The following is a 23,987-nucleotide window of genomic DNA, read 5'->3' as shown; positions in this document are numbered from 1 at the left end:
AAAAATTCATTTGAACAACTTTAAAAATGATTTTCTCAGTATTTAGATTTTTATGCTCCCTCAGATTCAATATTTTCTAATAGTTGTATATCAGCTAAATATTGTCCAATCCTAATAAACCATACATCAATGGAGAGATTATTTATTCAGCTTTTAGATGATGCATAAATCTCAATTTTGATAAATTGACACACACGACTGGTTTTGTGGGCCAGGGTCACATATTTCCTCGAGATATTTCCTGGTTGTAAAACATGAATTTGTGGGATTTCTTTAGGAAGTCATTGGCAACGGTTTTAGACGGAGGAATTCTGGAGGTGTAGGACTTGGAGAGATTCTTGCACTCCTTTTTAAATAAGTCAGTGTCTTTTTCCAACATCCATTCACTATTCATCTTTCTCTCTCTCTCTCTCTCTCTCTCTCTTTCTCTCTGTGTCTTTCTGCTCTGGATAGGAAAGCTGGTGGAAATGCTGAAACGTGAACTGTCCATGACACACTGTTTCTCCCTTACGCCGAGCACAGGAAGTGTCAGATTCTTGTGTAGGTGTTCCACTGATGAAGCCCTGTTGACTTACTGAATCAAAGCTTGATTCTGTGTGACACGACAGACATTCAGCTGCGACGTCTTTATGCCACATTAGCCCAAATATCAGCTCTGACTTCACTGAACACTTTGGGAATGCATTAGTGATGTGATGGAGGGCTCTCCATCGTAGCTGTTAAGACGGCTTTTTGAGGACGTGTGTAACAACAGAGCCGATAAATTGCAGAGTTGAGGCACTGTAAAGTACCAGTCTTGTGATTTATTGCTTTTATCAAAAAAACACTTTGAAGAGTTTTCCTTCGAGCAGAACATTTTCTGAACATTGAGTTTTTATGCTCTGGTTTATATTTAGTGCAATTATGATGATGCAAAGTTCATTCACAACGGCACAGAGAAAACCTCAGATGCCATACAAATGAGATGATCTTCATCTTTGTTGTAAGACGAACTGTGATGATGCTTTTCTTAAGGTTTATGTTAAATGCATGCACTTGCATCATGTCTTCTCAAAGCACAGCAATTAATGTAATGCATTTACTACTTCATGACTACTACACAAAGTGACAGGATGTACATTTCATGTACAACCAGTATAGTAATTACATTTATATATAGACGCACACATTTTTTACACTTAAATAATGTTCTTTTGAACTTAGTCCTGAAATAAACATGTCAGGATTCATTACATACAAATATTAGGCAACACAACCGTTTTCAATATTGATGATAATAAGTCCAGCAGTTTCTTGAGCAGCGAAGGATCGTGTGACACTGAAGACTTGAATAATTCATAAAGCGTGTCTTGAAGCAGGCGGTAGTTTGCGCTGGTCATTATGGAAATGAGATGTTCTTTAATGTGCACATTGTTGATAAATCTCCCGCAGAAGTTCCCCCTCACATCAGCGCTTTTATGAAATTGCGCTCTAATGCTTATTTGAGTAAAGTCTGTGAATGCTGCACACAAATGAGGACACAATTATTATTTCCCATGAAGCCACCACAACCACATTGTCAAAACAGCTAAAACTGCTAATAAAAGACCTGAACACACGTGGTCTTCTCTTTTATTCAGAGATAGCCAGTGTGTCATCTGATCAATATTTCATCTCTTTGGCATCTCCTGCTGTGGCTGCTTAAAGGCAGATTAGGTTAACTTCTCTAAACTACTGATATATATTCTTTAGGAACGGCTTCTTCATTATTCTTTCTTTCTATGAGATTTAAACTCATTTCTGTTATGGTGTAATTCCCTGCTGATTTCAAGTGCTTGTTACAGTATCACGCTCACACGCTCTTGTCATGCATGTGTTTGTTGTTTTTTATGTTATGTTGGCTTCAGTAGTGGATAATGAGGAACAGTGGATGGTGAGCGTCAGCTGGTTGCCAGATCTTAAGACGTGTTTCTTGATGAGTATAGTGGAATGGAATAAACCCTTTCCTTTTCCCACCAGATCTCAGTGTTTTTTTGTGTTTGCTCTCTGAGGTCTTGTGGTCGTTCAGACTGAGCTGTTCTGATTTACTCCTCATGACCCGGCGTTCACCAGCGAATCAAAATAACACAATCTTTCCAGATACTGTAAGGCTGTAAGAATGCCCTTGCCCTTTTTTTGTTTGTGAAAGATAAATATGTTAACACATGGGTTTCTTAAATGAAGCTTGTTATTTGCTTTATTTAAAGTGTGATGGCCTTTAAAAATCAGATAAGTCTATGTTACTCATATATTTGCTCTGCTGTATCTAGCCAGAAAAATGACAGCACAAAATCATTCCCATGATCATTAGCGTTAACTGAACTGATACAAACAAAGTTATAGTCATTTTTCTTAGTATTTCAATGGGAAAATTGTTTTATACTTTGCCTATTTAAATATATTTATCATCATCATCACTGGATATTCCAGTAAATTACATATTTTCAAAATATATTATTTTATTTTCAAGAATAGTTTTGTTTTAATTAATTTACTTTATTTCATTCCATTTATTTATTTATTATTATATATTTTTAATTAATGGATGGAAACCAAAATATAAGATTATTCATAAGTAAATAATAATTTAATCATTGTGCATTGGCATTACTTCTCATGGGTAAATAGCAAAGTAGCCCTGCCCACCTATAACTATGTAAAATTTTACTGTAATATAAACATATTTTTATTGTTATAGTGCCCAGATCTCCAAGCTTTCCTATTTCAGACGTTGTGTCCTCTGGATGTCCGGAGTCTGATGAAGGAGACTATAAAAATAAAAATAAAAGCCTGATTGAATTGCATGTCCTGGTGAATAATATTAACCTACAGAGGCCGAGATAAAGACAGAAGTGCATGTTCTGGTTATCTAAAACATAAATCATTCATTCTATGTGTTTTTGAATCTATTCAGTTTCAATTGCTGATGTTTCAGTGTAAACATATGCCCCAAAAACCCAGTGTAACAAAACAACAATATGGAAGTATAGAGTGCTATATTGATTCAGAATCTTTAAGAGTGTATAGAGTACACACAGAGTCTGACTCCTATTAGGGTTCACTTGATTTGTTTGGATATCTTGCAGTGCTTTTTGACTTGATGCGAGTTGGCCTTTGTGAACCCGTGTGTTTGTCCAACTGTAAATAGCTGAAGTTCATTTAAACAGGCAAGGTCATGTTTTCAGAGCTGTACTGTATTTCTCTGCTTGATTTTCTTGTCGGGTTTCGTTTTAATCACACAATAATTGAGTAGAAACAGAGAATGATATCAGACTTTTACTGGAAGAGTTTTCATGCAGAAACATGAAACAGATGCAGGGCTATGGGAACTGTTTTTCTTGTTTCTTTTTCTAATCCTTTCCATTTTCTTTTCTCGATTTCTCCATTTTTCTCTTCATTTACTTTTTGTTTTCCTCTTCTGCTTCCTTTTCATCCTTTCCTTTCTGCTTGCTCCTCTACTGTGCCTTTCCTCCTCCTTCCAAACATTTCCATTTTCTTTTCTTCCTCATTTCTTTCCTTCTTGTTCCTCCTTTCCTCTAATTATTTTGCTTCCTTTCCTTTCCTTTCCTACTCCTTTCCACCTCTGTCAACTCCAATCCCTTTCTTTCTTTTCCATTTATTTTTCCTCTTCCCATTTTTCTTACCTTTCTGCTACTTTGTGCTTTTTCTCCCACTCCTATCCGTTCTCTCGTCTCTTCCTTTTTCTTTCTTCTTCCGATTCTTTCGAAGGTATTTGACGTTGTGTGTGTGTATACGCGTGTTTTGCAGTAACTGAACTGATATCGTGAACCTCTCACCTGCAGAATAATAATTCTGTCCTGTTCTTTTCCCCCCATCAGAACAAGAATATTTCGGTTAAAATGGAAAAGAAGAAATGGGAGGAGGTCGTAGTCAAACAGCAGGAGGAGGACGAGGAGAACGTGACCCCTGACATAGACGAGAACGGTTTCGGCGGCATGGGGCGAGATCAGGAGCGGGTGAAAGATCGTCTGCTGAAGAACACCTACTCCAAGAAGAGCAAACGAGTGAGTCTCTCATCTCTTATGCAGGATAAGTGATAGCTTGATGCTCAAAACCCAGGTGATCTTATACCTGTTCCTGAGTGTTGACCGGATTGATGTGGCGTCACAGCATGCTGTTAATGACCAAGAACAACAAATATAACCATCTCTGGCTTCCTGTATCCATTTTCTCTCTTTCTTGTTTTGGTTTATTTGTAGCTTTTCTTGATCGTTATAGTACAGACAGAACAAGATGAGGAGGTTTGAAACAGAGAAAATGGGATCGGAAAATGTCACTCAATCAACAAAGCATGCACATATTTAGTTTTCTATTTTTGGTCTGTTTTATGCGTTTATTGATTGGGTGTGTAGGGTGTAATTGTGGTTTGTAGTTCTGTGATTTGAAAGGAAGCCAGTCTGACTTGGTCTCGGTTCGTTAGGGAATTTTACAGTTTTACTGCTAAATAACTTCCCCAGTTATTCTCCACTCTTGTGAATTGGGATAACAAGTTCTTTGTCCAGATGTCAAACAGCCAGAGCACAGAGTTGAATCATTTGAGCACAGCTGTCTGACGCTCCGGTGTGCTGTGTTTCAGCATTGCACCTAGAATGCCGTTTTTATTTATTTTTTATTATTCTTGTGTAAGTGGAAAGTCAAGTGGGTTTTGATTATATTCAATTGAGTTTTCACACGTTTGTAGACATTTTTTGATCTTATTATGATGTACATGTAGTTGTTTTGGTGGGATTTCTTCAAATACAGTACATTTTCAAAATATTTAATTCAAATATTTCGGTCGTGTATTGGCAAGTCATGTGGTTTCGTTGTGCTCAGATTATTTCACATATCCCAGAACTGATTGTGATTTATTGAAAGTTCTATTTCTTGAGGTCACTTTTGGTCTTTTTTCCTCTAATTGAGAAAAGACTTCTCCATCACTGCAGCCCAATGCATATAAAGCATCTTCTCTCCAGGTGGGGTCTCTGTCTGATCACAGGCCTTTGTGCGTTCACTCTCACTGGCAGCGTGTTTAAAGCCCGTGTGGGCGTCTATCAGACACTCATACACCCGCTGGCAGCTCCGTTTCCCTCTCTGATCAGAAATAATGGGGAAAATAGAAACCCACTTTCATACCGCTGTAATTGCAGAGCGGAAGGCGCTCCACAAAGCAGCCATCTGGACTGTGTGTTGTGTGTTGTGAGATGCAGAGAGACACACACAGCACGTCTCTGATCAGCGTGTCGGGGTTTTGATGCACAGCTCGGCTTGATTTCTGTCTCTGAACAGCCCGTGATCACACTTAAACGCAGATTCATCAAAGCATTTAAATATCAACTTTTTCTCTCGGTGATCTGTGAAGTATTGCCATCGAGTCTTAGACACTTAACCTCGAGTTACTCCGTCCTCTCTGTAATTACTGGAAGCTTCTGCTTGAGTTACAAAAGCACCAGCTAAAGGGCAAATCAGATTAGATACAAGTGTGTAACGTTACACAATCTTCTTAAAGCTAAAGTGTGTCATTTTTCTTTTCTGCAGAGACAACTAGAAGTAAGCCATTTGTAGGTTGATTCTTTCACAAAAAAAAGAAACATGAGTTGTGCAACATAATAGCACACTTCGTTTGCAATATGATAAAATTATATGTTTTCCCCAACTTTAACTAGGTTTTCTCAGGCCTTGTTATTTAAAAAAAAAAAAAATGAATAATTGCTCATAGAATGATTTCTGAATATCTTATTCTTAATGAGTGGTGTATTTTAATACAATTCAATAAAACATTGAACAAGATGTGAAGCAACACTGCATGAGATATTAAAGATGCAATCTCTGAAAACAAGGCGTAATACACCGCATGCATAATTATTATGCACATAGATATTCTGAAGATATTTCCAAACCACATCAACCTTAATAACTATTATTAATTTTGCATTTAATAATTTATGAGTGGTATGTAATTGTCTGTAAAGGCTGGACGTGAAAAACTCCTTTTATTCAGGTGTGCAGTAGTATTTAATTTTTATATATATATATATATATCTCAAAGATGTATTTTCTCAGTTTATTGATTTGCATGTAGATATTGAATAGTGCATGAAGAAACTACTAGCGCATTGTGATCTGAGGCTGAAACAAACATGAATCAATGCCTCTCAAACTTTAAAGAGAGAAACACACGGTTGCTCTGCTTCATATGAGCTTGAAAGATACTTCACTTACTGCACATTACTATTGACAGAACATCCCAGAGTAGTGCACAGAAAATTGAGAATAACCTTGAATGCACACACAGCAATGCACAGCTCTCATATTTGGGACTGATTTTTGTACCAGGTTGATTAGCTCGTTAAGCCGAGATTGGTTTAATATTGCACAGCCCCCTTTACGATTGATGTCCTACAGAATGTGACACATTCTCCAAACGCTCACTTTGTCTAATAGCAGCTGAGAGACTGAAAGCGTGAGCTGTAATTTCACCCAGGCTCAGATGTCTGACGATAGGGGTTTGCCCAGAACTTGCTAGGTTGTGAATTAGCCGCCCGGCCTGTATTCACCAACCAGAAACTATGACGGATGGAGTCTGAGAAAGGAGAAGTCTGCATATTTGAAGTACTGCGCACTGCTCAGTCTGATATGAGATGATTTCTCATAGTTACGCAACAGAACGAGCGCTGAGAAATGCAGAAGACCGAAGTGTGAAAAGTCGTCTGTAGATGAACCGCTGAATAAAGAGGTTAGGGTTGGCATGCTGAGTGCACTTTCGTCCTGTTCTTTACACTTCCATTCCTTTAGCAGGTTTGATGCATGTGTGTTATGCTGAACTGAGACTTGGTGTTTCTGTGTGTGTATTATAGTGGGAAAAAAATAGCATGGATCGCTCTAGATTTAATTTGTGACAATAATGAAAACCAGGCAAGGGATAGAGATATAAATATGTGATATAGGACATCTGTATATAGTGCCTGCCATAGTAAAGACTATGAGTCTGTCTCTTCTCATTTGTGTTAAATTCAGTGTCGCCTCACCTTATTAAAGTGTGCAGAGGTGTAGAAAAATACAATTTACCATTATAATTTAATACTCATTTGAACTATTTTATTAAAATGCATGCATGTGCACATACATATTGCATATTACAAATGCTTTCCTTGTAATAATAATAGAATTATTACATTATTTACAATTGTTTTAAAAAAACCTTGTTCTCTCTCTCTCTCTCTTTGTCTCTCTCTCTCTCTTTGTCTCTGTCTCTGCTCTCTCTCTGTCTCTGTTCTCTCTCTCTCTCTCTCTCTCTGTCTCTCTCTTCCTCTCTCTCTCTCTCTCTCTCTCTCTCTCTCTCTCTCTGTCTCTGCGCTCTCTCTCTCTCTCTCTCTCTCTCTCTGCTCTTTTGTCATTGTTATGTTTGTTTTGACAGGCCCACTTAGGGGTAAGAAAACCGACAGTGTTGTGAGACCCGCTCTGACAGACTGGGTTACCAGCCAGCTTATGTGTGTGTGTGTGTGTGTGTGTGTGTGTGTCTTAAGGTTTCACGTTCCTTCTGAGTTGTGTTCCTTTGACCTAGTAAAGCTGCTTTCAGATGCATTTAAGATGATTATCACTTTAAACCAATCAGATTAAACTCATTCCATGAAGCTTAACCTGCTCATAAGCACTGATCTGGGGTCAATTTCCTACAGCCCACCCTTACATAACACAGAAATGCCAAACCATCAGCACCTTCTGTCTGTTCCTTACCAGAGACTTCTATGTTTTGCTTAGTGTGTGCTTTTGGCCAGTGTGTGTGTTGTACAGCACTGCACCCTGCTGCTGAGGACAGGAAGTGCATATGTGAAATGTGTGGGAAGGGTAGTATATGAACATCTTTCAGTCTTTTAAGGGTCTGGTAGTGTTTTTGGGCCACTAGGGGGCACTGTGTCTTCACGTTAGGAATCAGTGTACTGCAGAAGCAGGAAATGGTGGTGTCCTTTTGTGTAAGGAAATCTAGCACTCAGCTAGTCAACAAGCACACGTTGTCTTCAGAAAAACTAATAAGAATGCAGTTTTAGATAAATGTTAAATTGCTGTTTATTTTTTAGAATGTGCATGGAAATGCAGATTCAGTGAGGGGAAATTGTAAAGGTGTGTGTTCACGCGTGTTCATCCGGACCTGAGTGTGATGTCACTTTTATGAGCTCGAGGGACAATAGATGGGCTGAAGGGGATTACGGCTGCTTTGACAACTGCCCTGCCCTTTCCCTCTCTCCTCCCCTTCTCTTTTCTTCCCGTCCTCTATCTCCTCCCCTCTCGCCAGCCTCCGAAGCGTGTCGTGTACATGTCAAACAATGTGGCATCTGTCATTTGCCGAACAAAAGGGCCGCAGACTGATAGCCCACAAACAATAGCTCCAGAGCTCCCCGGAGGTTCACCGGGCAGAGGGGGCGTATCGCTGCTTCTGTCCCAGGGGAAAGAGCCCCCAGATGGGGCCGAGGCGGTGACGAAGGCCCCTTGGCATACTGTGAATGCTGGAAGGTTAGGCCCGGCTCTGGTGGGAGCTTCGCATTGTGGTTTTGTCCAACTAGCAATGGCGGCCAAGCGAGCAGGCTGCAGCTAAGCTGATTACCGAGAGAGCAAGAAGCGGCGTGTGTGGCGGCACGATTGCCAGACGGGAGGAGGAGGTGGGAGGAAGGGATATAGATTTGGGTTAAAGTGTTAAATATGTGGTAAGACCTCATCTGAGGCGAAGGCGACATGTTGGATATGTGTGAGTGGATGGATGCGTGGATGTGTGTGTGTGTGTATTGAGCTGCATGTGTTAATCCGTCTGTGTGTGTGTGTGTGTGTGTGTGTGTGTGTGTGTGCGTGTGTGTGCGTGTGTGTGTGTGTGTGGTTCATGCCAGGAGATCACTGAATAGATTTGTTGTCTTGTTTTGCAGCTCTCTTAGGGTCTGTCACTGTTAAGTTGAGTTTTAGATGCTGGCGTGTTTAAAGGTGACCCTTTTCTGATTTGTGCATTTGTGTGTGTGTGTGTGTGTGTGTGTGTGTGTGTGTGTAGCGCATGAGTGTTTGTGTGATAGGTGTACATTCCAAAACACTAGCTGCCTTTCAAACACAGCTTTCGTCTGTGGTGATGTTTTAGGGTAGTACAAAAGTGTCAAAATTTTGTATTATACAGTACATGCAGGAAGGTTTCACAACACACTTGATATGCATTCATCATGAACCATTATATGAAAGCTACAGTGAGTTTTTTACAAGACAGATATTTAAAGAAATAAATGGATATAAACAGTGTACCACATAATATTTCAGGTATTTCAGGTATGTAAATATTCAGTATGTAAATAGGACTAAATTAAACACTGTTTACTGTTAAAGTGAGTTCTTCTACTTCTACTAAAAAAAAAAACTACTTGGCTTTCAACAGATTTATGAATAAGACTGTGAAGATACCGGTCCAACTCACATTCTCCAGTAAAAGTTGAGTTTAAGACACATGCAATCTATAGCAATGACATCAACTGACAAAAATAAACAGGTATTTTCTGAGTTTTGAGTCATTTGTTACAGTTTTATACACCTTGTCATCATAATTCAAATGCATTTAGTTTTATTGACCATGATATTATTGTTGATAATTGTTGAGAGCGGGCCACTATGGGGTGATTTAAAAATAAATGTCAGGGGCTTTTCTATGTATTAAAGAATCCTGGAGCAATGTATTAAAGTTACATTATGTATATAAATCACATCCCCCCCCCCCCAAAAAAAAAATATTAAGCACCACATGTTTTTTCATCATTGATAATAATAAGAAATAAATCTTGAGCATGATGCTGAAAATTCAGCTCGGCATCGCAGAAATACAATGTTATACACAAGTAGAATAAAATAGAAACGCGTCATTTCAATTGCAAAATGTTTCCAGTATTCTGTATTTTTAAAATGTAGCTTTGGTGAGCATTAGAGACTTCTTTCAACAACAACAAAAATGAAATGCTAGTCTGTATACGCAAGTATAGTTCATTTGAGTGCTTTAACACCAAGCTCTCCATCCTCCCTTTTCTGTCTTCAGCAGATCAAATCATGATTTCTTCTTTTCTCAATGCAAATTCAATGCAAGTATAATTTCCATGTAAAATAGGTGACGTGATTCACCGTTGTCTATGGATCTGCTTTGGCCGGTGATGCAGCTAATCGAGCGAGGAATCGTCTCTCATGTCATGGCTCCTCTGACACGTCTGGTCTTCGGAGGCCGAGGGCTCACTGTACTTGTTCCTCGCTCGGCGAGTGAGGGCGACCTGCCTGCTCCCCCTCCAGCACTCAGCAGCATTGATTAGGGATAATTGGAGGGAGTCAAAAGCCGAGAAGTGTCACTAAATAAATTTGGCTGTGCTAATTGCAGATTCCTCTGGATGTGGGAGAAACACTTAGCCGCAGGCTCTGACAATGCAGGATTAATTGGCCCCCTTCAATGAACATAATTAGAGCGATTGTTAAGAGATAAAGAAAAGGTTTAACGAGCACGGCTGCGCTGTCAAAGGGAACATCACACTCTTTATGCTTCACTTCTCTCTCTCTTTTTTCTTCTCACAGTATTTCTTGCTCTCTCCCTGATAAGATTTTTTTTTTCGATTTTGATATAGACTAGCGTCTCTCTCTCTTAATTAAAAAGGGAAATGCATAATTATGTGTCAATTTGTAGCTCATTATTAGTTTATTAACGAAACCGAGTTAATGTATTATGCACATATCAATGTAACTTTTCTTTTTTATATATTTTTCTTTGCAGGCTTTTTGCGCATAGGGAATTGCAGATGAATTTGAGCACATTTGATTTATTTATTTATTTTTGTCAACCAAACATGATGAGTGTAGTGTATTCCAGTCATCATAAATGAGACTGAGAAATTGCAGGGATATTATCCACCATACTTGTCAACACATAAGCTACAAACCAGTGTGGTTATAATTATAATAATGAATTCAAATGATATGATGGTAGATACCAGTTTATAGCTGCAGCCAGTATAGTGGACTGTGTTTTAAAGCTATAATAATAACTGGAAGATTTGAGCTATAAAGTGCTATCGCTGGGGTTGGTTGCTTGTAGTTGTAAGCATGCATTATTTATTTATTTATTTTGGAATGTTTTAACAACATACTTTCTTAACTTTCATATTTTTTAATTAATAATGATTTGTATGTATTTTTCCACCCCCATGTTGTGTTCTGGTTCTGACCCAGGGAGAATTTTCTATGGCATTGCACTGAAACTTGATCAATTTGCTTACACAAAGTATAACAACATACCAAAGAAAAATAATAATAATAAAAAAACATTTCTATATTATTACAGAATGTTGCATTCTGTCTTTTTTTTATCAACTTAAGGTTTTATTTTTATTTATTTATTTATTTTTTACTCAAAAACTGAGGTGCATAAGCTCAGGTCAATTAACAAATTTAGATCAGCTCCAAAAAGCAATACAAACCTGTTTCATTGAGGAAAAAAAAAATAAAAGTGATACCAATATATAATAAGTTATCCACAGAGAGTTTTTGAATGGGAACAATCCTGAGTTTGCAAGATTTTCAGCACAGTCCTAGGGTTATGAAATGATCTTTATTCTGTTTGCTACCTCAATTCAAATTCAGAAATTGAAGCTTTTTATTTTCCCCAAGGTATTCCCAAATCATTTCTAAATTCTCATTTCAACCCTGCCATTTTTTATCATTATTATAATTATTATTTTTTTTTTTATCCTTATCTTTTGTGAATCACTCTGCGCAACAGTTACATTTAAATGTGCTTTATAAATAAATGAATTTTACGTTGCTGTCAGCTTTCCCATTGTACAGTAGATGCTGCATCTGGTCGCTGCTCATTTGCATACAGCGGGTGCTCTTCTCAAATCAGTGCCAGTGTGAAGAGTCCTTTACGTGTTATGGCTCTGATGACCTTAGTGAGGAGGACACTTTATGTCTTTGTGTAGCGTTGATTAATAGACCACCGTATTGCTTGTTTACAGTGTTTATCTATCAGTTCATAGCGTCAGTGCCTCACCTCACTGCTTCAGTGCATCGAGTTAATTTGCTTTAATTTCATTATCTGTGCCTATGTTGGCCATCTGTTGGCTTTGGTTTAGAATCTCTCATCAGCTACTTTTTTATTTGCACTTTGCAGAGTTAAATATGCCGCATGAGACACGCACCTTTGCCTGAGCTCCTGCGATGCATTTCAAGAAACTGTGAAAGAGCGAGAAGCAGAAACCTAGCGGTGTTTCCATGGACACCGAGCCCAAGACCTCTCCCCATTGGCCTGCCACTGAGCACGAGCAGTTGGCCTCGGTGTCAGGCTCCTCTTGACAGCCTGCCTCCAGGTGAAAAGCATTGTGGGGGATGAAGTCCTTGACCTCTGGCCTTGATGGCTTGATAAAGAGTGCTGGCCTTCTGGTAGATATGAGGGAAGATCGCCCGAGGAGCGCTTACGCCTGTGGGAGACAATTTTGATGTACGATTTCCCAAATGAAAGAGTGGGGAAGGATAGGTTATGGCTGAAACAGAACAGGTAGATGTGCGCCCTCTTGGCTGTCAGAATCTATACAGCAGTTGCCAGTAGCACATAAAACACACAAGATACACACAAAGAGGAGTTCCTCTATTTTATCTTTTACTGGCAGGTCTTTGTTTCTCATATCGAATGGCCCTCTATATATCTAGTGGATAAATGAAACTTGTGTTTTTTTTTTTTTGCTGAATGCACACTACTGCTCAGAAGTTTAGTGTTGGTAAGATGGGGCTTTTGTATGTTTTTGAAAGAAATCTCTTATGCTTACCAAGGGAGGCTCCAATGATATAAAAAATATATAAAATTTGTACATTTTAAATGTAATATGCTGGTTTAAGAAACATTTCTTATTCTCACTATTAAACATAGTTGTGCTGCTTAATATTTTAAACAGTAATGCATTTTTAAATGCGTGCAGAGGTTAAAAGAACACTTTTTATTTGACTTTACTGTCACTATTGAAAAGTTTAATGCATCCTTGCTGTATAAAAAAAAAAAAAAAAAAAAATCATACTGACCACAACATTTTGAAAGGCAGTGTACATTTTATTGTAACCAGTGCAGTATATTAAATAAAAAGAACTGTATAGTAGTGTGAATAATTAATATAGTTCAAACACTTATCATTAAATTAGAATTGTGTATTGAAATTAGATATAGAATTAAGAATCTATTCTCCAAACTGAAATTTCAATATCATATTATTGCTGTACAAACAAGTTGAACACAAAATTATAAATTCACGCAGGGATCAACTGTTAACAAAAAAAAAAAAAAAGACTTTTACTGTGTTCTCATACAGTTAATAAAGCATATGGTCAGGTTCTCCTATGGTACTGGTTTTCATCAAAAAAAAAATTATTTATTTATTTTTTTGCTGTTTTGTTTCATAGTGTTTCTAGTGAGATTATTTATGATGGAATTTGCATGACCGTGTATATTGCTGTTTTTTATGGAAAACGAAATGGGCAGTTTATAAAGTTGTGCAATGCTCTTGCTTCTTCAGAAAGCAAATCTTATGAGCTGCGTGTATTATTCTGTATTGCACGTAAGATGTTCACGATTCTTTCCCAAATCAGACCTCATTAATGGATCACAGAGTGGGATTTCCACTGCGTGTCATGTAGTAGTGTGACCCTTCAGCATCAGCGATGGTTTCACATCTTTGTGCTCCTCTCATATGACCTCCTCAGGCTGAGGTTGTGGCTTCCAGATTAACTGCAGTATTTATGAACCTGGCCTGTCTAATAGCAGACTAGAAGGAGGGAAATATAGCTCACTTAGCAGGATTACTGGATGCAATTGGGCCCCAAAGGCCTTCTTTACTGCCTGCTGTAAATGTTCCCTCTGAGAGCTGGACAGGTTTGGGATTGATCGCCGTTAAGGAGAAAGTCGATCTGTTTCCTGTGTTCCATCAAGAACGTCAGTGACGGATGATTCTCGGGAGAAGGGGACACTTTATCCTCCAAATGCCAGTATGAGACATCCACCCATCGTCTCTGGAGTGATGGAAAGCTGGGAAACTGTGTTTCCTCCTCTCGCTCTCTGCAAAATATTGCTGAAGTGCTGGCTCAGTGGCTGACACGGAGGACAGAGATGAATGGAAAGAGACGACCTTCCCGTGCATTTCCATTCTCCCCAGACATGTATTTTCAGTAAGGAGCTCTGCTTGTGTCCTGGGAGACGACTCCTGTTCCTCTGGGCCTGAGGGGAATATCTCAAGAGGGATCTCTGGCACAGCAGTGCCTCCTCCTGTGAGCACGGTGAGCGTTTCTGGAAGAAAATCTAGGTGTGAATTGATTGAAATAGGCTTGTTAAACATTGGCAAACAAGGAAGACTCAGTATAATCTACAGAACTACATGCAAATTTTATAATTTTAAACATGTAGATGCATGCAGTTTTCTTCCATTGAAGCTTGTGAGATTCTTTATGTAGGAATCACAAACTGTTTGTTCACACCGCTGGTGATTTGCTGCAAGAAAGTCAGATTGAAGCGACTTAAGTGACCGCTATAGGCTAGAAACCAACACTATGGCAATTTACGTGGCCATATATACTATAGAGCAAATCTCAATAGCCTGTTTTTTAAACTTTACACAACTTTTGTCACAGGTTTATTTGTATTATCAGTAACAAAATAATGTAAGTAAAGCAGAAGTGTTCTTTTTTTCCTAATCGTTTATTAGGAAAATCACTTGTTAGCATTAGGAGTTAGCTTAGCATCCCACAGCTTTTCTTTGATCCCATTAACGAGATAGCATAAGTTATCAAAATGCTTTGATAGAGATATGATTAGTAGTATTGGAAATGAACCCGGGATTGTTTGTGATGACGTGCTTCTACAGCAGTAAACAACGATTTGGAAACAGGAAGGCAAGGGTTGCTTAATAAATCATGGTAGGGCTGCTAGCACAGGTCGCTAAAGTCGGTGTCAAAGTAGGTTTTCCCCCATTGACATCAGTTTATGCAAACCAGCAGATGTATGCACACACACGCTGCTCTTTCCCATTTGTTTTGGCTAGTTTTCATTAGTGTCTTCCAGGCCAGAGGGAGCACGTCCAGAGCAGGCCACAATAGTCATGATGACAGATCAAACTTCACTGAGCCAGAGAACAAGTGTGTGGTCTGGCCTCAGTAACAGGGTCACTTAACCTGTGTGTGTGTGTGTGTGCGCGCATGAAAGCATAAGCCCAGGAAAAGGAAAACAGACCCCACTGTTATCGTAATAGATGAAGAGGCAATAAATTAGGTTTTGAGAATCTCCAGACAGAGTTTTTCCGCTTCCGTTTAGCTGACATCATTGCTTTGAGAGTGTGAGGCGACTGCACTTGAGCTGCTCAGAGAATATAGTGTGACCCGAGGTCAAGATCATGGCCCAGTTAGGCACGAACACAAACACACGGTGGGTTTCCTCCCTACATCCTCAAGCTTCTGTTGCCTGTTAGTCCTCCTAATGCACCACTGTCAAGATTACTGCTCGCAATCTCCTGCAAAAGTAGGTTAAATAATAATAATTGCACTTTTTTTGTGTAGACACACAGTCATTGCCATGGTATTCATGATTTCCATCTTCAGTAAAATCATAATTAAAATATCCTTTACAAAAAGTAATGTGCATTGCAGTACAGTAATGTTAATGCCATGGTATTCAATATTTAATGAAGTTTTTTTTTTTTTTTTTTACAAAAAAATTGAACTAAAGTGGCTATTTATTTATTGGCTGTACTTTTGTGCACTTTGTTAAACTCTTGTCTTTTAGTTTTTTCTTTGCTTTTTGTTTTTCTTTGTTTTACTTTTTAGAAATTATTTTGTTTTCATCTTAGTAGTAGTAGTAGTAGTCGTATAGTATAGGATATATAATTGTATTTATTTTTTTATTGTTATGACAGTAGTGGAAGTGGAAGTAAATTGTGTGTGTGTGTGTAAATAAAAAAAATCCCTTTTATTGACTGATTGATTGAAACTATAGTAACTTTGGTCATTTGGCAAGGGAGATTTTGTTCTGTATGTTTGTGTCATCAGGTGGTATTTGTGTGGATTACAGCACATTTACACCAGAATGACAGAGAGAGTGTTTTATGTCTGCGTCCATGCTCAGAAATAGCGCGCCATGTGTCAGTGTTTTGACAGATTATGCAGCTTTAAATCCGGGTCATGTTACCACATATGTAGTGTATCCCAGCATGCAATGTAGAATGCTGTCATGCCTGCCATTTTTTTTTTCTCCAGATTACATTCGCAAATGCCGCCTGATGTTTCAGACATCATCACAGTGAAGTTAATTTGCTCTGTTGATGTCTGCCTGAGCTTGATGATTCAGTGCTGGATGAAAAGTACCAGACACTGGAAAGACAGCCAGGATTGGAGTATTAGTGTAAATTCTCAAAATTCTAGGCTGAATATTTGACATTTGGACACACGCGTATATAAAATCTGGATGGCATTTTAACACGACATCACAAAAGAATCAGGAAATAAGAGTATTTGTGTCTTACTAAACACAAACACACATTCTCCGTCAGTCTGAGGCAATCCCAGGTCCATACCTCCAGTATTTCACGCCGTGCAATAGTACAATCTCTGCACATGTTCTTAATATTTGTATTGGTTTTGTGGTCAAACTATGCAAGCCTGGCAGCTGCGAGATCTAAAGTCTGCATGATAAATGTGTAAGTTCAACAATTCAGTGACTCACTTGTTAAGTTTTTGAAAGAATGAGTGAGATTGAATGAATCATTTGAGTAAATGACTCCGTGATTCAACTTGTAAAGGCTTGGTCACTTGTTGCCACCTACTGGTTTGAGTTATGTAACATGCAGAAAAAAAAAAATAGTGGTTGCTTAAGCACAACAAAAATGATATTTTAAAACTTTTTATCATTTCAGCCAGTGCGCTGCTCACTCCTACTAATATTTTTCTTCAAAAAAAGCTGGCGACTTTGAATAGTTATTAAAAGTAATTAAAAACCGAGAATATGGATATGAGTCTACTGATAACTAGCTTGGGTTTTTATTATTATTATTTGAAGAGCTGAATTCATGGTTGGTTTTAAATGGAACATTTTATATATTCAGGAGAGCAGATTAGGAACAGTGCAAGAATTAACACCCCTGTAGCCACATCTTAGGTGATAACTGTGTCTGATTTAATTAAAGGGATATGTGGCATCTCGAGTGTCCTGTTTAGAACTGTAGGTTTTAATCAGCTGTCATTGTGTAGTGTGAATATCACATCTTTGTGAGGGGCGATAACAGGTTGTAAAGTTCTAATAAAAATAGTAGTTGAATTGTTTTTCATCTCTTGGGTTATGATCCATTCAGCAACTGGGTTTAATGCCCTATTTATATTCAACAATTGAGAAAGCTATCCAAAAGTACCATGGTAATGTAATGTTGATTAGATATTTAAATAGGACAGGTATTCTTGAAAATAGCTTAGATTGCATTAATGTGAATTTTAGAATATGTACACCTCTATTTAGAAGTTTTGTTAGATCATTGGTTATTAATTTTAGTTTTTTAATGTTTTTGTAAAAAAAGGCTCTTATGCCCACCAAGTCTACATTTATTCAGTCAATAATGCATTAAAAACAATACTGTGCAATAGCATTACAATTTAAAATAAGTATGTTCTATGTGAACATTTTAAAATGTATTTCTCTTTTTTTCTGAATTTTAGTACTGAATTGCCTCGATACTTCAGAAATCAATGTAATATGATGATTTCTTATTAGTGTTGAAAACAGGAATATCTTACTCTTATTGCATTATAAATCAATTTAATGCACCCTTGATAAATAAGTTTTAATTTCTTTAAAAAAAAATCATTGCAGATTAATTTCAGTCCTATACTATTAACATGTGATTTAATGTATTATATTGGTGCCACCAAATGTTTTGTTATTAATTTTCAATAACATCTGCACTACTATTTTGTTAGTGTTAATAGAAGTGTCTTTGACTAAATGAACAACCTTTGCCATCAGCTAGTTTGTGTCCGTTTTCAAAGTCCAGTGTATTTTGAATGGATTTTACCTGTCACTGTGGGATTTATGCTTCGGTCTCACTGCCTCTAACAGCCAGATCTCAGCAGGTGTAGTATTATTGTCTTGATGGAGCCAATTTACACCGCAGCCATTTTAACAGCTCACTCTTGTAGCAAGCCGTGCACATTACAAATGAACGCTGAAACGTTTGTTTAGCACCAGATGTTTCTGCACTAGCCCGGGGGCCTTTTTGTCTCTGTAAAGATTTTAAAGCTGAGGTTTTGCCTTGCAAATGAGCAAACCAAGTGGGCTGCATCACAAAGACACCTTATTTGAATTTGCCCCATTAGTTTTCATAACATCTTGCAAAACACGTTTCTTCTTTCAAGTTTCGAGCTGAACATTTTGTTACGAGTGAAGGTGGGAAAAACGGCGTCTGCTGCCACATTAGGAATGTTGACAAACAAACATTCTGGGCTTTTTTTGTGTTATCCGTGTTTTCGAAAGTGTTTCTCTTTCGTTCTGCTTTATTTCGTAATTGCAGAGGGAGAGTTGCATCGTGGGAAGCAGCAGGGTGACGGTGTATTTTAGGTAAACACTTGGGGGGCGACATGTGGTCTAGATGTCACATGTGTGTGTCTGTGTGTACTTGGGTGTATTGGCGAGGCCTGCGGTGCCCCCCGAGACGGTTGGTGGCAGAGAGATGACGAGAGCTCATGTTTAAGCCCATGTGTCATCTTTGTGCCTCGGTCTCCAATGCATATGGCTGGGGAGTGTAAAATAGGACTGGGGCGTACAGACAGACAGACAGACAGGCCCATAGGGACCACTAATCTACCCCTTTCATTAACCCATGGGCCCCGAGGGACCTGGGGTCAGTGGGTAAAGACAGCACTGAACATGATATAAGCCCATATGGGTCCATCTTTCAAAAGCACTTAGTATGTGCAGATCTGTTCTGTGGAAGGAATAAGGGTGAATCTGATTGGTTGGAGGCAGGTGTTGAGCTCCAGTCACTGATTTCAATGCTGAAATGAAACATGCATGAAACTATCATTGTTGACGTTTATTTCAGCCTGATTTCTCTGCAACAGTGTAACACCATTTCCTTAAATGTCTATGAACACTTTACGAAAGGTTGATGGAGCCAATTATATGCTAGCATTAGTTAATGCAATAGCTAACATGTAATAAACATGAAAAATACTTGCATAATTGCATGTTTACATTTATTTCTAAATGTATTCATAAACATTGTGTAATGTATTTATTTTAAACATGTACTTTATTAATAATCATTAATTTAACTTGGTTTATGTATTTGCAGGTGCTACTTTCTAGGTTGATGTCACCTTAGCTCCTGAAGTGTTCACTTACTTTTCACAGTCTATTAAATTTCTGATGGAATAAAATCAAGCTTTGCTTTTTTTCTTGATTGAATATCTTCCTTTTCTCTGATATTTGTCACATTATGTAAATAAAATGAGTTGCGAATGCCATTTCTTGTTGGCAGTCTGTTCTGAAATGCGAGACCACTGCTATTATTAGCTTTATGTTGGTGTCTGTGAACTATTTGCACATACGGCACTTATTTGACAGCCTGACTTTAATGAACTTCTGCTTTTGTTTGCTTTGAATTCCATCTGTGTAAGTGATTTCCACTAACAGCATAATGCAACGTTTTTTCTCTTGCCCTCTAGGGTGATCGAGTACGCAAATCGCTCGCCGTAGAACCGCATTTGTGTAAATTTGCCTCTATGCAACCCCCATCTTACTGGAAAGCATGGGATGCATGTTGGGGGTTTAAGCCTTGTGTAATACGTTTGGCCACATAATGTGGACATCAATCACACTGAGCTATGAACAATGCACAGTGATGATAGACGTTTAATGGATACTCTGGGACTCATTGTAATAAAAGCAGGAACCCATTTAGTGTATAAAGCGCTGTGTCCTTGGAATACAGTGCAGCCCACGAGGGTTGTTTAGGTTAGTGTGACCGGGAAGGAGGAGGTCACATGGTGATGAGATGATAGGGAAGGCTGATGATGTCATCACAGAGATACTTGATGTACTTGATTCTGGCCAATCACAGCCGTTCTGTGATCAAATGTTTTTGTGTAATGTGTCTTAAACTGTTACAGGCATAATACTTGAGGTATAGCGAGATAATAGCATTGAAGAATATCTCGAATTGGCTTTTTTGTTGTTGTTGTTGTAAGTTTTAGTTAACTATAGCAAGACTTTGTCCCACATAGTTTTGTGATTTTCAAATTTTGGCTTATGCAAAAATTAACCACCAAAATGTACGAAAATGGGGATTGCCATTTGGCAGTGTTGTTGGAATTTTTAGCAAGAACATTTTCAATTGATCAGAAGATTACTATTTCAAATAAATGCTGTTCTTTATCAAAGGACCTTGTCATGAAGGAACTCTTCAAAGTTTCCAGCAAAAGATGTTTTTATGATTGATAAAACTAAGACATTTTTCTTGTGCACCAAATCAACATTTTAGAAAACTGTTGAAAATGTAACTTTGGAATAAACTATAGAATCTTGAAAGAAGAAATTAATTGATTTTTAACTTCAGTTGATTACTGTTTTCACTGTATTTTTGGTCAAATAAACAGTCAAGAGACTTATTTTAAAAGCATTTGCTTTTGAACAGAAGTGCATTAGAGCACCACAAGTACCTGGTATGTCACAGATCTGATTCTTAAAATGTTCTTCTGGTCTGTGTCAGTGTTTATATAGTGCAAGAGACAGGTGGCGCTATTCTGCGGCAGGATACAAAGCCTTAAATCTCCCAGACTCCCGCCCTTTCCTCCCTCGCTCAACCCGCCGCTCCCCAAGCAGCTGCCGCCTCTGCTGAGACAGGAGCAAATGAGAGCAGATGAATCTGTTTGGCCCCTGGCCCTGCTGTGGCCCTGCCATGCTCCAAGCGCTCTGCTCTGCTCTGGGGCAGCTCGGGGATAATGAGCCTGGAGATTGAGCCACTGTAGAGGTGCCACTGTCACCCGCCCTCTCTCTCTCTCTCTCTCTCTCTGTCTGCCTCTCGCATCGTTCCCTCTTTGTCTCTCTTTCACTCTGGCTTTGGGTTAATAGAGGTGAGGCTCCTCTAGTGCGGGACACTTTTTCCAGCAAATTAGGGGAAGGATCTGTGTCCCCAGAGCCTGCCCTCGGTTACGCTCTCCCATCCCGCCCCTCACCATCAGAGAGCTTTCATCCGAACGGGGAGGGGGGTGCGTTCCAGACTTGGCCGGGGGGTAATGAGGACTGACAGGGCTTGATTCCCGAGCAGGGACTGAGAGAAAACCGCTGACAGGTGAAGACCAGAGTGAGAGATAGAGAGAGAGGGAGAGAGGGACTGGTGCGGATGAGATAAAGTGCATGAGAGAAGAGATGGAGTGGAAGGAGGGAGAGAACAAGGGAGAGGTGGAGGTGAAACTCTCGTGCTAATGGAGGTGGGACTTGTGGCGGCTCAGGGGCTCTTGGCTGGAGACGGCAGGCCCTTTGAGGTTAGACAGGATCAAAAGAGCAGAATAACAAAACAGAGACTTCACGCCTGCAACAGGGCTTTCACCTTCAGAGCGGGGATGCTCATATTGACCGATAACCGACCGGAAGAATTAACACAATCAGTATTTTTCAAAGTAAAGCAATTTTTCTAAATATTTAAAAATAGGCTACGCTAAACATCTAAAATAAAATTGCATATTTGAAAAAAAATAAAAAAATAGTTGCCTATGAGTCGCATTTTACGGTGACCGAGAGGGGGCGTGTTTGGTTCACGTAATTTTGTCATGTTCCCACGAGTTATTATGTCGTGGCGTGAAATTATCATTTTATGGAGGTAATGACAACCTTATGTCGTGGCCACGTGACGTTTAGTCACTGTGTTGAGGAACCAGATATTTTTCTCATGGCCACAAGTTTAATTCGTAAACAAACCTGCATGACCATAGCACAATGTAAAAAAGTTTCAATTTTTATTTTAACATTTGTATATTATTATTATTATTATTATTATTTCAACTTGTTATGGCTATATTTTTATAATTATTTAATTTAAATATAATATTTCATTATTTCCCCTTTCAATGTATGTATCGCTTTACTTAACGTTCTGTAAGCTAGTATTTGCTACTGTAAACACCTGATGATTATGACATGAAATTAAATTTAAAGTAAATTTAAAGTAAATTAAATTAATTAAATTAAAATTTAATGAAAAATGTATGCATTTAGCAGTCGCTTTTTATCCAAAGCGACTTATAGTGCATTCAGACTATACATTTTTACCTATCATATGTTCCCGGGGGAATCAAACCCCCAACCTTGCGCTTGATAAGGCAACGCTCTACCAGTTGAGCTTCAGGAACACTATGAAGTTTTGATTTCGATTATTTATGCCCGTGTGTGATGATAGACGTGAATGATTAATTCCTCAATGAAAGACTATAATATTTATAATTATTAATTTGCAAAAAGGAAAATAAATGTCACATCATGTGGCCACAACATAAGGATGTCATTACCTCGACAAAATGATCTCGTGGCCACAACATATCACGTTCCCATGAGATATGATGTTTTTTATTTATTTTATTTCAGTTCCCCTCACGCCATTTCAAATCCTTTCAATTTAACAACATTCATAACAAAACGTGTTTTAAATAATGTGCTGTGATCCAGTAATCCCAGGGTTATTTATCATGTATGGTAATTTGACCTCATGTTGTAGTTGAATTCCCTAAATGTCTTTGAGAGAAAACTAACAGGGAAATTGTGTCTTTTACAGATCCTTAAAGTCTACACGCTTGACCTTGCACCATTTCTAAACAAGACATGAATCTGTAACTAGAAAATGCACAAACAGAGGAATACTAAAGTGCATTTGAAACCCTTTGCATGATTGGTCTCTCGGGGGCAGACCTGCAAAACCTTCAGCTAGCTCCGTTCATGAAGCCTCGGATAAATCCATTTTATTTGAAGGAAGGTCTCACGAAACACACAAGGTGTATCCAAAAAAAATTCTCGATGCTGCAATCGCAAAATCAGACTTCTGTTTCCACATCAGTGAAGATGGTGTTTTTGAAAACATTAATTTTCATTCTGTGTTCAGTAAACAAATCAAAACCATATTTTGGCACACCACACACGCTTGCTTTTACAAGTATTCACACCAGCAATTCCATGATTCTCTTAGCAGCCCTGCAGATTACGTCGAGATAGCGGGATTGATTAGCTTGTCAGCTTTTCTGACAGAATCGAGCCCCTGTCTTGACTACGGCAAATTACTCTGACTTGATTAGGCCCACCTGCAGCTCTTTTTTCTGAAAATCTTCAACATTAGCGCCAGCGTCGCACCTATCACTCCGCTGCTTTTCGCTTCTGACCTCTACTGAATGGTAAATCATTGCACCAATCATCCAGTGCTGGTGCCGTGTTGTTCCAGCGATGGCTCAGTATTGGCTCAGGTAATTAAATGGGGCTTGCGTGTGTCCTCTGGGAGAATTGACTGGGAAACGATGACCAGGTGGTGGCAGAATGCAGGACCTGTCAGACTAGCTGATGACCGTTTTAATTCTGCTCTGCCTTGGGCTATAATTGATATTTAGCAGAAAGGTTAATTGTTGCAGTGATCTGTTTAAATTAGAGTAGAGATCTGGAGACCAGGGCCAAGACCTGCAAGCCACTGGGGAGTTGCTCGAGTAATACACACATACCATTGCTCATACTTATGCACACAAACTGGGACTAGATCACACAGACACACACACACACACACACACACTTGCATTTTTAAAACGGACTGTTCATTTAGTTCATCAATCAACACTGTTCTGGCTGAGTTGCAAGAAAATCTAAACATTTAAATACATTGTGTGTGTGTGTGTAAAAATATTTATGCAAAATCGTAATATTTATA

At 38.6% G+C, this 23,987-nt stretch overlaps 1 protein-coding gene across 15 annotated transcripts in view; it reads left to right on the top strand.

Moving 5' to 3' along the window:
• LOC127958845 (autism susceptibility gene 2 protein homolog) overlaps positions 1-23,987 on the top strand; it is a 249,998-nt gene that overhangs the window by 46,264 nt on the left and 179,747 nt on the right. For all 15 annotated transcript variants that reach the window (XM_052557862.1, XM_052557864.1, XM_052557871.1 and 12 more), the window contains exon 2: positions 3,858-4,043. In XM_052557862.1, the coding sequence (XP_052413822.1) occupies positions 3,858-4,043 (186 nt within the window). The remainder of the gene's footprint in view (positions 1-3,857; positions 4,044-23,987) is intronic.

This window comes from Carassius gibelio, chromosome B5 (assembly GCF_023724105.1).
Source record: "Carassius gibelio isolate Cgi1373 ecotype wild population from Czech Republic chromosome B5, carGib1.2-hapl.c, whole genome shotgun sequence".
Classification (NCBI taxonomy): domain Eukaryota; kingdom Metazoa; phylum Chordata; class Actinopteri; order Cypriniformes; family Cyprinidae; genus Carassius; species Carassius gibelio.
Note: the sequence above shows the minus strand (reverse complement) of the source record. Positions and strands in the feature narration are given on the sequence as shown.